At 42.0% G+C, this 17,191-nt stretch overlaps 1 protein-coding gene across 1 annotated transcript in view; it reads left to right on the top strand.

Annotated features, from left to right (window-relative positions):
* The window catches only part of ATP6AP2 (ATPase H+ transporting accessory protein 2), a gene marked incomplete at both ends in the record, with an annotated part of 31,786 nt that overhangs the window by 10,507 nt on the left and 4,088 nt on the right, over positions 1-17,191 (top strand). The window contains 6 exons of the mRNA XM_080718651.1: positions 2,481-2,612; positions 11,405-11,500; positions 11,648-11,785; positions 12,342-12,395; positions 13,582-13,731; positions 16,187-16,306. Coding sequence (XP_080574777.1) covers positions 2,481-2,612; positions 11,405-11,500; positions 11,648-11,785; positions 12,342-12,395; positions 13,582-13,731; positions 16,187-16,306 — 690 coding nt within the window. The remainder of the gene's footprint in view (positions 1-2,480; positions 2,613-11,404; positions 11,501-11,647; positions 11,786-12,341; positions 12,396-13,581; positions 13,732-16,186; positions 16,307-17,191) is intronic.

Consider the following 17,191-nt stretch of genomic DNA (forward strand, 5'->3'; position numbering starts at 1 on the left):
CTCACTAAGTTACTGAAAGCCTCCCTAAGTTTGTTTTCATTCATTCTCTCTCTCTCCCTCTCCCCCGCCCTCTCTCTTTCTCTCTCTCTCCTCTCTCTCTCTCTTTCTCTCTCCTCTCTCTCTTCTCCCTCCTCCTCCTCCTCCTCCTCCTCCTCCTCCTCCTCCTCCTCCTCCTCCTCCTCCTCCTCCTCCTCTTCTTCTTCTTCTTCTTCTTCTTCTTCTTCTTCTTCTTCTTCTTCTTCTCTCTCTCTCTCTCTCTCTCTCTCTCTCTCTCTCTCTTGTGCAGTCTGGGAATGGAACCCAGGGGCATTCAACCTCCGAGCTATACCCCCAGCCCTATTTTTTTTTTCCGTGGTGGGGGTGGTGGAACCCTGGGGCTTTTCTACCTCTGAGCTATTCTCCCAGACCTATTGTATACATTATTTGGAAACAGGGTCTCACAAAGTTGCTGAGAGCCTCAATAAGTAGCTGAGACCGGCTTCAAACCTGTGTAATCCTCCTGTCTCAGCCTTCCAAGCACTGGGATTACAAGCGTGTGCAACCACGCCCGGCTTCCCAGCCCTATTTTTTATTCTTTATTTTGAAACAGGGTCTCAGTAAGTTTCAGAGGGCCTCACTAAGTAGCTAAGGCTGTCTGCAATTTGCGATCTGTCTTCTGAATGCTGGGATTACAAGTGCACGCCACCACGCCCGGCTCCTCACCAAGTTCTTGAGGCTGGCTTTGAACGTCTGATCTTCCTAAGTATCAGGATTACAGCTGTGTACCACCACGCCCAGCTGATTGGTTATTTATATTTAAGGATGAAATTTATTTATACCTACTTCTTTACAACTTTGTGTTTGTTTTTGTTTTTGTGGTGCTGGGGATTGAACCTAGGCTAGGTTACACAGGCTAAGTAAGTGTTCTACCACTGAACTATACTCCCAGTTCTACAGCCTTAAATTTGACTACAAATGACTATTAAAATAACCCTTAGAAGCCAGGTGTGGTGGCGCACTCTGGTAATCCCTGCGCTTGGGAGACTGAGACAGGAGGATTGCATTGGTTCGAAGCCAGCCTCAGCTACTTAGTGAGACCCTGTTTCCAAATAAAAATATAAAATAGGTCTGGGAGTAGAGCCCAGAGGTAGAGAACCCCTGAGTTCCACCCCCAGTACCACCAAAGAAATAAAATAAAATAACCCTTAGATATAACTGTTAACAAACCAATATGAGTTATTTTCAGCAGGAATTTTGTTGTATATAAAAAGTACTCTGTCCCTGTGAAAGATAAATGGCATGTTGTACTTAAGGACAAAAAAAATTTGTAGGGCATAGATTCCCAAAGTAGGTGATACCATCCCCCCTTGGGGGTGGGGGGCACTGGAACAAAATATAGACACATAAAAGGACACAAATTTGTCACTGCAAATTTATGTTTATTTGCGTTTTTTGTTGTTGTTGTTGTTGTTGTTGTTGCAATACTGGGGATTGAACCCACAGACATTCTATCTCCAATCTCCACCCTCAGCCCTATTTTTTTTTTTTCGGGTCTGGAGATGTAACCCAGGGGCATTCAACCTCCGAGCTACACCCCCTGCCCTATTTTTTTTTATTCTTTATTTTGAAACCGGGTCTAAGTTGCAGAGGGCCTCACTAAGTAGCTGAGGCTGTCCGCGAACTGCAATCCTCCAGGTCTCAGCCTCCCGAATGCTGGGATTACAAGCCACCACGCCCGGCCCTCAGCCCTGTTTTATTCTTTATTTGGAAACAGGGTCTCACTCTGTTGTGGAGGGCCTTACTAAGTAGCTGAGGCTGTCCGCGAACTGCGATCCTCCAGGTCTCAGCCTCCTGAATGCTGGGATTATAAGCGTGCGCCACCACGCCCGGCTTCCCTCAGCCCTGTTGTATTCTTTATTTGGAAACAGGGTCTCACTCTGTTGTGGAGGGCCTCACTAAGTAGCTGAGGCTGGCTTTGAACCCGTGCGATCCTTTCTCAGCCTCCCAAGTACTGTGATTATAAGCGTGCGCCACCACGCCCGGCTGTTTATTTGCTTTAAAGAAGGTACATTTCCAGGGGGAGTGCTGAGTAATTATGTTTCTGAAAAGGGAGCAGTACGCCAGATATAAGTTTGGGAACCTCTGGGTAGGGGAAGAAAACATCCATGATTATATGAAGAAGACAGAGTATTTTACCATTTAGAATTTGAAAAGTATTTGTTTTTACTTGCCTGCTTTTTTCCCCCTCTGACAACAATTTCAAAAGGACTTACTATGAAACTTTGTCTCAAATCTGTAGAATTTTAAGAAACTGAAGATAGAAATCAGCATCCTTGATTAGGGGATTGCAATTATTGTCTTCAATTATATGCTTATTGTCTCTGTGAATTTTCATGGCCAGTATCATCCCAGAACTCCTCAACTCTGTTTATTAGATATTACTGGGGAGGTGGTTTCCGGAGTTGACACTTAACATGTGTTTTATGCTTTTCAACATTCAGGACCTTTCTTGGCCAGGACTTGCGGTGGGTAACCTATTCCACCGGCCACGGGCTACTGTTATGGTGATGGTGAAGGGAGTGGACAAACTGGCACTACCTCCAGGCAGTGTCATCTCATACCCTCTGGAGAATGTGAGTATTTCTTAAACAAAAATTTAAAGGGGTGCACTGTTTGCCTTGATTGAACCCAGTGCCTTGTGAATGCTAGGTAAGTGCGCTAACACTTAACTACACCCCACTCCAAATGAATGACCTTTAATTTTCTCTTGTCAGCTAACATTATGAATTACATTCTAAACAAACTTTTTATGTCTTGTGTGTGTGTGTGTTACTGGGGATCAAACCCAGGAGCATTCTACCTTTGAGCTATTCTTCTGGCACTTTTTTTGTAGTACTGGGGATGGAACCCAGGGGCAGTTTACCTCTGAGCTCACCCTAGCCCTATTTTTCATTCTTTATCTTAAAACAGGGTATCACTGAGTTGCAAAGGGCTTCACTAAGTAGCTGAGGCCGTCTGTGAACCCCGATCCTCCTGTCTCAGCCTCCCAAATGCTGTGATTACAAGTGTGCACCACCACGCCCAGCTTCCCTAGCACTTTTTATATTTATTTTGAAACAAGGGTCTTTCTAAGTTCCTGAAGCTAGCCTTGAACCTGCTGCAATCCTTCTCTCAGCCTCTCATTTGCTAGGAGGTGTTCACCACAACACTCAGGTTCATGTCCTCGTTTTTATTTTATTTTATTGTGGTACTGAGGATTGAACCAAAGGGTATTCTACCTCTGAGCTACAGCCTCAGCCCAATTTTATTTTTTATTTGGAAACAGGGTCTCACTAAGTTGTGGAGGGCCTCACTAAGTAGCTGAGGCTGGCAGAGAACCTGTGATCTTCCTGTTTCAGCCTCCTAAGTACTAGGATTACAAATGTGCACCACTATACCCAACATTTCCTTTTTTTAAAAAAAAAAATTACATGGTAAACTGGGTGTGGTGGCGCACGCTTGTAATCCCCACGCTTGGGAGGCAGAGACAGGAGGATCACACAGGCTTAGGAGACCCTGTTTCCAAATAAAAATGTAAAAATAGGTCTGGGAGAGTAGCCCGGAGGTAGAAGGCCCCTGGGTTTCATCCCTAGTACCACCAAAAAAAAATTTTTTTAAATAAAAAGTAATCCCAGCATTTGGGAGGCTGAGACAGGAGGATTGTGGTTTGCGGTCAACCTCAGCTACTTAGTGAGGCCCTTTGAAACTCAGTGAGACCTTGTTTCAAAATAAAGAATAAAAAATAGGGCTGGGAGTGTAGCTCGGAGGTAGAATGTCCAAATTACGTGGTAGTGATAAGTTCAATAAACTGATAAGTTTATTGAAACTTGGCTATTCTCTATGGATAGTGCTTTATAAGAGAAGAAAGAAGTTGCCGCACTCAGAGTAGTCAGAGGCTTGAAAAATAGTGCTGCTAAAAGGGAACCAGTTGCGGCCGGGCATGGTGGCACACGCTTGTAATCCCTGCACTTGGGAGGCAGAGACAGGAGGATCGCGCAGGCTTAGGAGACCCTGTTTCCAAATAAAAATGTAAAAATAGGTCTAGGAGTGTAGCCCAGAGGGAGAAGGGCTTCCAGGAGCCCCAGTACACCAAAAAAAAAAAAAAAAAAAAAAAAGGGAACCAGTTGAGGGTATTTCCTGCTGACATTTTCTTGGGCATTGTCTTGTCACTGGCCCTTCAGAATTTTACCTCTGAGACTAAAGGCTGCTCGCTGACTCACTCCTTTACTGGCCTTTTAGGCAGTGTGAATGACTGAGCCAATGTGAGAGGCCTCCCTCCACTGCAAACACATAAAAGTGCTAGGTTAAATGTCACAAAACATTCACATGAGCATTACTGGAAAGCAAGAAAGGGGTGCACACAGGTGCCAAATGGGAAAGGAAAAATCAGAGGCCACAATGGAGAATGGGAGGTGAGGCTGAAATCATGTTCTCTGCAGAAGGCTGGGAATTATGTGCTGTCCACTTGTTCTTGAGAAGAGGACTAGTAAAGCCAGGCGTGGTAGTGCACGCCTATCATCTCAGTGCTTGGGAGGCTGAGACAGGATTACAGGTTCGCAGCCAGCCTTAGCAATTTAAGGAGACACTGTTTAAAAATAAAAAGGATGGAGGCTGTAGCTCAGGGGTAGAATGCCCCTAGGTTCAATCCCCCATATCACAAATCAACAACCAGAACAACAAAAATGTACAGCACAAGGCAAATCCACAATCCACAGTACATATGCACCACCCCCTCTGACACAGTGCAGTTAAATCTAAAAATAACAAAATAAAGCTGGGTGTGGCGGCACACGCCTGTAATCCCAGTACTTGGGAGGATAAGACAGGTGGATTACAGGTTTGAGGACTGCCTCAGCAAGAAGTGAGATTCTATTTTAAAGTAAATATTTTAAAAATAGGGCTAGGGATATAGCTTGAAGGTAGAATGTCTCTGGGTTCAATCCCCAGTAACACACACACACACACACACACACACACACACACACACACACTTAAAAATTCTTTGAGCCAGGCATGGTGGCACATGCTTGTAATCCCAGCATTTGGGAGGCTGAGACAGGAGGATTGTTCAGGTTCAAAGCCAGCCTCAGCTACTTAATGAGTCCCTTTGCAACTCAGTGAGACCCTGTTTCAAAATAAAGAATAAAAAATAGGGCTGGGGGTGTAGCTTGGAGGTAGAATGCCCCTGGATTGCATCCCCAAGCACCGCAAAAAAAGAAAAAAAATATTTGGATCAACATCTTAACCTTTCTCCATCTACTTCCCCCACTAACTCCTAGCCTCTGGTAACTAATATTCTATTCTCTACTTCCATGAGTTCAACTTTTTTAGATTTTATATATAAGTAAGATTATGTTTCCTTCTGTGCCAGGCTTATTTCACATAGCATAATGTCTTGCAGGTTCATCTATCTTGTCATGAATGACAGGACATCCCTCTCCCCACCTTTTAAGGCTGAAAGTATTCCATTGTGTGTATGTGTGTCACACCAGATTTTCTTTTTTGGTGCTGAGGATTGAACCCAGGGCCTCATGTGTACTAGACTAGTGGTCCACCATTGAGCTATCCCCCCAGCCCTACCATAAATTCTTTAGCCAATGTTCTTTTTATGGGCATGCAGGCTGCTTTTTATACTGTAGCTATTCTAAATAGTACAACAATGAACATGGGAGTGTAGATATTTCTTCAGCTACTAATTTCAATTCCTTTGCTTGAACACCCAGAACTGAGATTGCTGGATCATACATAAAATAGTGACTATCATAAGTAATAATTCAGCCAGGTGTCATGGCACACGCCTGTAATCTCAGCATTCTGGAGGCTGAGACTGGAGGAGGATCATGGTTCGCAGACAGCCTCAGCTACTTAGTAAAGCCCTCCGCAATTTAGTGAGACCCTGTTTCAAAAGAGAGAATAAAAGCCGGGCGTGGTGGCGCACACTTGTAATCCCAGCCTTCGGGAGGCTGAGACTGGAGGATCGCAGTTCGTGGACAGTGAGACCTGATTTCAAAATAAAGAATAAAATACAGGGCAGGGGGTGTAGCTCGGAGGTCGAATGCCCCTGGGTTCCATCTCCAGACCTGCAAAAAAAAAAAAAAGTAATAAACCATTAGGGGTTGTTTTTATTTTTTGATACTAGGGACTGAACCTAGGGGTACTCTACCACTGAGCTATATCTGGAGTCCTTATTTTTTATTTTGAGACAGGGACTAAGTTGCTCAGGCTGGCCTTGAACTTGCAATCCTCCTGCCTCAGGCTCCTGAATAGATGGGATTACGGAATTACGAGGGACATCTTACCTCCAAGCTATACCCCATCCCCCTTTTTTATTCATTTTTTACAGTACTGAGGATAGAATCCAGGGGCATTCTACTACCTCCAAGCTATACCCCCATCCCTATTTTTTTATTCTTTATTTTGAAACAGCGTCTCACTAAGTAGCTGAAGCTGTCCGCGAACCATGATTCTCCCACGTCAGCCTCCCAAATGCTGGGATTACAAGCATGTGCCACCACGCTCAGCTGTTTTTATTGTTTGTTTGTTTGTTTATTTGTTACTTGAGATTGAACCCAGGGGCATTCTACCTCCAAGCTACATCCCCAGCACTATTTTATTTTTATTTGGAAACAGGGTCTCACTAGGTGGCTGAGAGTCTCACTACTTGCTGAGGTTGTCCTCAAACCTTCATCTTCCTGTCTCAGCCTCCCAAGTACTGGGATTACAGGTGTGCACCACCATGCCCAGCTTTTTTATTCTTTATTTTGAAACAGGGTCTAAACTGCAGAGGGCCTGTTGCTGAGGCTGGCTATGAACCTGTGATCCTCCTGTCTCAGCCTCCCATGTCCTGCGATTACAAGTATGTGCCACCACTCCCAGCTTGTAAACATATTTTATTTATTTATTGAGGTACTGGGGTTAGAACCCAGGGGCCTTCTACCTCTGGGCTACACTCCCAGACCTATTTTTATATTTTTATTTGGAAACAGGGTCTCACTTAAGTTGCTGAGAGCCTCCCTCACTAAGTAGCTGAGACTGGCTTCAAACCTGCACGATCCCAAGTACTGGGATTACAAGTGCGCACCACCACACCCAGCTGTAAACATATTTTAAAATATCACATTGTGGCCAGGTGTGGTGGTGCATGCTTGTAATCCCAGCATTTGGGAGGCAAAGACCAGAGGATCACAGCTTGTGGACAGCCTCAGCTACTTAGCGAGGCCCTTTGCAACTCAGTGAGACCCTGTTCCAAAAATAAAAAGACTAAAATAAAATAGGGCTGGGGGTGTAGCTCAGAGGTACAATGCCCCTGGGTTCCATCCCTAGTACTGAAAAAAAACCACATTGTGCCCCATAAATATGTACAATTATTTTGTGTGTGTGTGTGTGTGTGTGTGTGTATGTGTGTGTGTGGTCCTGGGGGTAGAACCCAGGGCTTTTCTACCTCCGGGCTATACTCCCAGTCCTATTTTATACTTTATTTGGAAACAGAGTCTCACTAAGTTGCTGAGAGCCTCACTAAGTAGCTGAGGCTGGCTTTGAACCTGTGCGATCCTCCTGTCTCCTCCCAAATTCTGGGATATCAAGTGTGTGCCACCACGCCCAGCTCTACAATTATTATTTGTCAATTAAAAAATAAGTATCTGGAGATGCTAAAAAAAAGGATAATGACTTCTCAGATTAAAACATATTGAATGCCTGGTTAAATAAAGCCAAATCAACACCTAGATATAGTGAAATTGAAGAATCATCAAGGAAATGGAAATCTTAAAAGCTATCAGGAGAAAAGACATTGTCATTACCAAGAAATGAGAGTAGATCGCCAGCGGATTTCTCAGCACTGCTATCTCGGACCAGAAGAGGACGAGCAGAGGACGAGCAGCAGAAGCAGTGATTGTATAAGGCTAGGCTGGGGGTATTATTTCCATGGTCATGAGAATGAAAGGCTGTAGATGAAGTGAAATTCTGATGTAACAATGTTACAATCTGGAGGGTAGAGATGGAAGGAGTGTGCAAAGGATGGGGCTACGGCTGGTGAAACCACAGAGCTAAATCCTTGTTTTGTATAAAGGACAATAAAGCAGATAATGCCTAAACTTTAAAAAATCAAGATGGAGTACTACAGGCATCTTAGAGACAGTGGTAAAAACAAAGAGAAAACAATAAACGATTTGGAAGTGAGTACCGCAGAGGAATGGGAGATGAGAGGCAAGGCAAACTTAATTTTAAAAAAGTCTCATAGAACTGTTTATCTCTTTAAAATGTCTGTGTACACCTCTTGAAATTAATTTATTTTTAAAAAGTCAACAAGAAAAACATAGCTGGAATGGATGTACTCCTAAATAATGCATGGGTTGAAAAAGAAATCATTGTGGAAATTTCCAAATTATATAGAACTGAATAACAATGAGTGTATCATAAATTTAAAAATTGTGTGGTTCAGCTGAATTGGTAGGAAAAAGAATTATAGCCTAAAGTGCACATGTTAGGCAATTTAGATTGTCTAAGTTTGGAAATTAATGAGCTAGAGAATCCAGAAGAGCTTCCAAGTAAATGCAAGCAAGGTGGAAGAGAAGAAACAATGATGATCAAAAGGCAGATTATTTTCACCAGGAGGATGTATGGAGTTTACTATGGGATTCTGTGAAAATCACTGTAGATTTCCTTTAAAATAATATGTAAACATTCAAAATCAATTTCAAGGCTTTTATGAACATTTTGAAGCATTTTAAAATGGACTAACAGCTGGGTATAGTGGTGCACACTTGTAATCCCAGTACTTGGGAAGCTGAGACAGGAGGATCGTGGTTCACGGCCAGTCTCCGCTACTTAGTGAGACTCTGTTTCAAAATAAAGAATAAAAAATAGGACTGGGAGTGTAGCTTAGAGGTAGAATGCCCCTGGGTTCAATCCCCAGTACTGCAAAAAATAAAAAGGAGGGGGTGACTAGACTCACTTCATATGAGAGGAAGCGGTGCGAAAAGCTCATTTTATTGCTTGGCCCTGATTGAGTACTCAGTATTTTTCCTGGTAGAAGATGGGGAATGAGATAGAAGGCTCAGAGGGCAAACCCCACAAAATCTAAAAAGCAGACTATCTTAAAATTTATTTAATGATTAGATAGCTGTTTTGTTTTGGTTTTTTTTTACGGTACTGGGGATGGAACTCAAAGGCATTCTACCTCCAAGCTACACCCCCAGTCCTATTTTTTATTCTTTATTTTGAAACAGGGTCTCACGGAGTTGCAAAGGGCCTCACTAAGTAGCTGAGGCTGTCCGCGAACCGCGATCCTCCTGTCTCAGCCTCCCAAATGCTGGGATTACAAGCGTGCACCACCACGCCTGGCTTAGCTAGCTGTTTTAATTAGAATATCAAGTCACAGGTACAGAAATTCCTGGACAAACATGCATATCTTTATAATACAGTGGGAGAAAACAGGCATTAGATTTTAAGCAGCCAGGCTTTTTTTGAAATTTATTTTTTAATTTCTTGTGTTTTTTTTTTGTTGTTGTTGTTTTGTTTTGTTTTGGGTACTGGGGATAGAACCCAGAGGCATTCTACCTCCAAGTTAAACCCCAGCCTGATTTTACTTATTTTGAAACAGAGTCTCACTAAGTTGCAGAGGGCCTTACTAAGTTGCTGAGGATGGCTTCGAAGCTATAGTGCTCCTGTGTCAGACTCCCAAGTACTGGGATTACAAGCCACCTTGCGTGGCTGCAGCCAGGCTTTTTACTTGGTGAGCTCAGTGGTCTATATTTCTTTTCCTTCGCAGCTTGGCAGTCATCTTACTCACTTAGCTTCTCCAGTGTGATTGCAAGGGACACATTACCATTAACCTTCAACTTTCCTCACCCAGGTGCCATTTCACTTGGATGAAATGAGGCTGGGGAGTTGGTATCACTTGCCCATATATTCCCTCCAGAGCCAGAGGAGCCAAAAGAAAGCACTTACAGTGATGGGGGGTGGTCATGTTGTGCACTTCCAAGTCCAACACCCTCCCCTCTTCACTTACTCTCTAACTCATTTTACGAAAATTTACGGAAGAGTTAATATTGCATCTTGAGTAAGTCAGAATCATAAAATTGATAAGCTTAATTCTGATGCTGGGATTTCATCAGTGAGATTTACATAATCACATTGATTTCTGCCTGTACTACATTAGCATTAATTTGCTACTTATAAGCCTTTAAGTAGTAAACGGAATTACTTGTGGGAAAAAAACCACCAAAAAAATCTCCATTCAAAATGCTATAGTGAGGTGTGGTGGCGCACACTTACAGTCCCAGTACTTGGGAGGTTGAGCCAAGAGGATCACAGGTTCGAGGCCAGCTTCAACAACCTAGCAAGACCCTATTTCAAGAGAAAAAAATAAAAAGGGCTGGGTGTATAGCTTGGAGGCCAAATGTCCCTGGGGTCAATCCCCAGTACCACAAAAAATATAATAATTTTTGAAGGGAAATTTTTCTATTTTTTTTTGTGGTACTGGGGTTGGAACCTAGGGTCTTTCTACCTCCATACTACACTCCCGGACCTATTTTATATTTTATTTGTAAACAGGGTCTCACTAAGTTGTTGAAAGCCTAGGTAGCTAAAGCTGGCTTTGAACCTGAACAATATCCTCCTATTTCACCCTTCCAAGTACTGGGATTACATGTGTACACCACCACGCCTGGCTTTATTTATTTTTCTTGCGGATCTGGGGATGGAACCCAGGGGCATTTGACCTTCAAGCTACAACCCCTCCGCTATTTTTTATTCTTTATTTTGAAACAAGGTCTCACTAAGTTGCAGAGGGCCTAAGTAGCTGAGGCTGTTCACGAACCACAATCCTCCGGTCTCAACCTCCTGAATGCTGGGATTACAAATGTGTGCCACCACACCCGGCTCTGTTTTATTTATTTATTTATTTATTTATTTATTTATTTATTTATTTATGTGGTACTGGGGATGGAACCCCCCCAGGGGCATTCTACCTCTGAGCTACACTCTCAGCCCTACTCTTTATTCTGTAGTTTGAAACAGGGTCTCAGTAAGTTGGAAAGGGCCTCACTAAGGAGCTGAGGCTAGCCACGAACCACGATCCTATGGTCTCAGCCTCCCAAATGCTGGGATTAGAAGCGTGCGCCACCACTCCCAGCTTGTTTTATTTGTCATATATATATATATGTATATGTATGTATATGTACATACATATACACACACACATACATACATACACATACATACACACATACATACTAGGGCTGGGGGTATAACTTAGAGGTAGAATGCTCCTGGATTAAATCCCCAGTACTAAAAAGTAAATACTGATACCCACTCCCTTATGCCATCTGAATGATTTTTCTGCCCACTTTGGTTCAGGAAATAATTGTGGCCTTTTAAATTTCAGGCAGTTCCTTTTAGTCTTGACAGTGTTGCAAATTCCATTCACTCCTTGTTCTCTGAAGAAACTCCTGTAGTCTTGCAGTTGGCTCCCAGTGAGGAAGTAAGTGCTAAGTTGCTTTGAAAAAATAAGCTTTTACTATCTGAAGGAAATTAAAGACTAATTTTATTTAAAATCCTGTGAGACCTCTGTATAATGGGAAGAATTGGATGACTGTGAGTAACGTGCAATTGTTGATTCTCCTGGCAGAGAGTCTATATGGTGGGCAAGGCAAATTCAGTTTTTGAAGACCTTTCAGTCACATTAAGGCAGCTCCGTAATCGCCTGTTTCAAGAAAACTCCGTTCTCAATTCTCTTCCCCTCAATTCTCTGAGTAGGAACAATGAAGTAAGTAGTGCAGCTGTTGAATAAATATATGAATATCATTGTTTATTTCTCATTCTGCTGTGGACCAGTACCACTTTTCTTTATTTCTGATGTGGAAAGAGTTCGAGGGACGTGAGCAGGCTGGTTCACTGGCAGGATCTCATTGCAGTGTGCCAGGATATCCTGATGCCCTGAGGGAAACTCACAGTAAAGTTGGATGTTTTTCATGGTTCTGTCAGAAATAAAGCTAATAGCTTTATTGAGTTGTAGTCACTGTGCTAGGGGATGGGGGATGGCCACCACCCTTTTGTTAGGGAACAATGTTTTACATGAACCCCCCCCCCCGTACTATGGCTCCATTCCAGGGCCTTACACATGCTACGTATGCACTCTACCTCTGAGCTACACCCCTACCTCCATTTATGCATTTTTAATGCAGTGAACCTACCAAAAGGAAGACAACTTCATACATTTACTTATGTGGTTAATATTTGCAATGGCGTATGCTTTACTTGACAATTGGCAAATGCAGATCTCTAATGCATATTTAAAATAATGTTTTTTTCTGGTCTCTAAGGTTGATCTGCTCTTTCTTTCTGAACTGCAAGTGCTACATGACATTTCAAGTTTGGTAAGTAGACTGCTCAGATTTTTCAGTCCCCTCCTTTTCTAGGTTTCTAGAGGATCTTGACCATTGGGGAAACCAGTTGAAAAGCTTAGGTGTGACCTAAGGTGGGTGTGCAGGTATACACCTGTAATCCCAGCTACTTGGGAGGCTGAGGCAGGAAGATGGCGAGATTCAGGCCAACATGGGCAACTTAGTGAAATAACTATTTCAAAATAAAAAGGGGTGGGGATATAGTTTAGTTGTAGAGATCTTGCTTACCTGAGGCCTTGAGGTTCAATACCTACTATTCCAGGAGAGAGGGAAAAAAAAGTATGCTCTACTTTTAAGAGCCATGAAAACTGAGAAATTAAAAGTGATGTTGGGAATTCTGAATTCATCTCATGTTAGCATCAAATTTACTTTGCATTTTTCCTTTTAGGAGAGGCTGGATATTCTCCAAGAGTACAGGCCTTGGGAATAAGAACGCTCTGGCTGTAGTTCTAACTTGGCCATTGATTTCTTGTCAGACATTAAGACTTAATTCCTACATTTGTAGCTTTGGGTTGAAAATAGAAATAACAGTTTGGAGAAGTGATACTGTCAACCAAGTCAAGAAGGAATAAATGTCTGAACGGTATTTTTTGGCGAATGCTTTTCAGAAAAAAATTATCTTTGTGACTGAAATACATTTTTTTTTACCTATTTTCTTGCTACTGAAATTGTTTCCTAACCTATTTCAGCAAGTATTGGTTCAAGAAGTCTGAAAGTTTAGTGCTAAGGGCTTGTGTAGGTGGTCTAGTAGGGTACGTACTAGGTAGACATTGATGACTCATGAATTCCTGGGATCACAGTGTTCCAACCATCTTTTCTTCCATATGCTGCTCCAAAGTTAAGCAATTTTTAAAATTTTTTTTTAGCCAGGCACAGTGGTACATGCCTATAATCCCAGCTACTGGGGAAACTGATACAGGAGGACCACAAGTTCAAGGTCTCCTAGGCAACTTAGTGAGCCTGATATTCTGAGTGTCTCAAAATAAAAAGGGGTGGGGATGTAGCTCAGTGGTAGAGTGTTCCTGGGTTCAGCCATTTTAGACTGTATGCTGCTGTGCACCGGCATGGTCCTGTGTTTGCCTAGTTTATTTAGACATAAAACTTCAGCTGGCTATGTTTAGCATCTTTATCTGCTGCCTTTTTTGTTTGTTTTCCTAAGTTGTCTCGCCATAAGCATCTAGCCAAAGATCATTCTCCTGACTTATATTCATTGGAGCTGGCAGGTTTAGATGAAATTGGGAAACGTTATGGAGAAGACTCTGAACAATTCAGAGATGCTTCTAGGATCCTTGTTGATGCTCTGCAAAAGGTAAGTATCAATGTGATACGAGAGATTGGAGTGTGACATTTTACTTGTTGACTCGTAATAGAAAAAAAATATGCTTTGTGAAACACTATTTATTGAAGCTTTACTTGACTCTTTGAGGCTCCTCTAATTATAGTGGCCAAGGATAGAGGAGGGTCAAAGTGTATATTGGGATATCTTCCTAATGAATGCTAACAGATACAGCATTAGGACATAGTTAATAACTATAGCATGTTTTTATTCTGGTAAAATATATGTAACATAAAACCTAATATTGTAACCATGTTCTAGTGTACAGTTTAGTAGCATTATTTACATGCAAGTGTTCTATAACCATCACCACATTCTACCTTTACAGCTTTCTCACCTTCCCTAACTGGAACTATGTAGCCATTAAATAGTATAAGAAGCCCTGTGTGGTGGCGCACGCTTGTAATCCCAGCATTCAGGAGGCTGAGACCAGAGGATTGCTGTTCGTGGACAGCCTCAGCTACTTAGTGAGGCCCTCCACAACTTAGTGAGACCCTGTTTCAAAATAAAGAATAAAAAATAGGGCAGGGGTGTAGCTCGGAGGTCAAATGCCCCTGGGTTCCATCCTCAAACCCGCAAAATAATAAAAAATTAAAAAATTAAACACTATAAGATAATGGAAATGAACACCTTGCATAGTAGCAGACATAGGGTAAATAAATACATAATAAATGCTAGCTCTCTCCTGCTCTTGAAACTATTCACCTATAACTCTTCAGTTAGGCTTCATATGTAAATCTTTGTAGATTTTGTAATTAATCGTAGACCACTTAGGAAGATTTTCTTCATTTCCCTTTCCTACTTCCCTTCCCTAAATATATATGTTAACAAGTTCGATCTTTCGTAAAGTAATTTTGAGAATTTGAATATATATACTAAAGCTTAACACTTCTGAATATTTCAACTTAAGACTTGCCTATTTTTAAGATATAATGTATATCAGGAACCATTAGGTAAGTATATGTTGTTCTTATGGATAAACAAAAACTTTGCAGATAATTTAAATAAGCGTGTATTTGACTTGCCACAAAAAATGTAGGCATGTGATAAGGCATGTTAATTAGCTTGATTTGGCCATTCTCCAATGTATGTGTGTATGTGTTTTGTTGTTTGTTTGTTTGTTTGTAGTACTGGGTATGGAACCCAGGGGCATTCTACCTCTGAGCTATACCCCCAGCCCTATTTTTTATTCTTTATTTTGAAACATAGTCTCACTAATTTGCAGAGGACCTCACTAAGCATCTGAGGCTGGCTACAAACCATGATCCTCCTGTTTCAGCCTCCCAAATGTTGGGATTACAAGTGTGAGCCACCACCCCCAGCTGGTATGTGTTTATTTTAAAACAAAAATTATGCGTGATAAATATCCATATCCATGGGTTTATGTGAATTCAACTGAGGATTGAAAATATTCGGGAGGGGGTAGAATTACATCTGTGCTGAACATGTACAGACTTTCCTTTTGTCATTATCTCCTAAACAATACATTATAACAAAGTGTTTACATAGCATTTCCATTCTATAAGTAACCTAGACATGAGTTAAAGTATAAGGAAGATGTGGCTGTATGCAAATGCTACATCATTTGTATAAAGGACTTGAGCATCCACATGTTCTGGTATCTGAGGACGTCCTGAAACCAATCTCCCATGGATACTGGGGAAGTAACTGCTCTCTACAATTTTTGACACTTAAATAAAAATGAGCCTGGTATGGTGGCGTACACTTGTAATCCCAGCATTTGAGAGGCTGAGACAGGAGGATCGTGGTTCACAGACAGCCTCAGCTACTACTTAGTGAGGCCCTTTGCAACTCAGTCAGACCCTGTTTCAAAATAAAGAACAAAAAATAAGGCAGGGGGTACATCTCAAAGGTAGAATGCCCCTGGTTTTCATCCCCAAACTTGCAAGAAAATAAAAATAAAATAGAAATGAGGTGGGCGTGGTGGCACACATTTATAATCCCAGTACTTAGGAGGCTGAGACAGGAGGATCACAGGTCCCCGGCCAGCCTCAGCTACTTAGTGAGGCCCTCTGCAACTTAGTGAGACCCTGTTTCAAAATAAAGAATAAAACAGGTGTGGTGGCGCACGCTTGTAATCCCAGCATTCCGGAGGCTGAGACCAAAGGAGTGCGGTTCGCGGACAGCCTCAGCTACTTAATGAGGCCCTCTGTAACTTAGTGAGACCCTGTTTCAAAATAAAGAATAAAAAACAGGGCCGAAGGTGTAGATCGTAGGTCGAATGCCCCTGGGTTTCATCCCTAGACCCGCAAAAAATAAAAAATAAATAAATGATAATAAATAGGGCTGAGAGTATAGCTTGGAGGTAGAATGCCCCTGGGTGCAATCCCCAGTATAATCAATCAATAAATAAGAAAACAAAAAGTATGTATTTGGAATTCATAATAATATAATAACTCACTTTCAGTTTGCAGATGACATGTACAATCTTTATGGTGGGAATGCGGTGGTAGAGTTAGTGACTGTCAAATCATTTGACACATCCCTTGTGAGGAAGTCAAGGACTATCCTTCAGACAAAAGAAACGGTGAGTACATTTTTAGATCTTGCTTTAGAACTTTATTTAAAAATGTAAGCCGGGCATGGTGGCGCACACTTGTAATCCCAGCATTTGGGAGGGTGAAACAGGAGGATCTTGGTTTGCAGACAGCCTCAGCTACTTAGTGAGGCCCTTTGCAACTCAGTGAGACCTGGTTTCAAAATAAAAAATAGCAATATGATGTATGAATATAATGCACCAATAAAAAATTAAAAAAAAATAGGGCAGGGAGTATAGCTTGGAGGTCGAATACCCCTGGGTTACCTTCTACAAAAACAATGTAAATCCTGTGTCATCTGTAGGTGACATGCATGAACAGTCAGTATATATAAAAAACAATTTCAGTTAAAACATAGGTTTTGCTAGGTGCCGTGGTTCATGCCTACAATTCCAGTACTTGGGGACATGAGATAGGAAGAACTTAGGTTTGAGGCCAGCGTTAGCAACTTAGTAAGACCCTATTCCAAAATAAAGAATAAAAGTAAAGAAAGGGCCGGGGGGTGCAGCTCAGAGGTAGAATGCCCCTGGGTTAGCTGGGTGTGGTAGCGCACACCTGTAGTCCTAGTAATTGGGAGGCTGAAACAGGAGGATCACAGGTTCTAGGATAGACTCAGCAACATAGTGACAACACTCTGGCCAACTTAGCCAGATCTTAGCAAGAAAATAAAAATACAGATATGGGGGTGTAGCTCAGAGGTAGAATGCTCCTTGTTCAATTTGTAGCAACACACACACACACACACACACACACACACACACGAGAAACATGAGGTTAATATAGAGAATGGTATGGCTCTCTCAACCTATGGGCTCTGTTTTTTTACTCTGTCTTTGTGGTATAGCCCCTCATTTGCTGGAATCCTCAGCATATGC

This window comes from Muscardinus avellanarius (assembly GCF_963383645.1).
Source record: "Muscardinus avellanarius genome assembly, chromosome: X".
Taxonomy (NCBI): Eukaryota; Metazoa; Chordata; class Mammalia; order Rodentia; family Gliridae; genus Muscardinus; species Muscardinus avellanarius.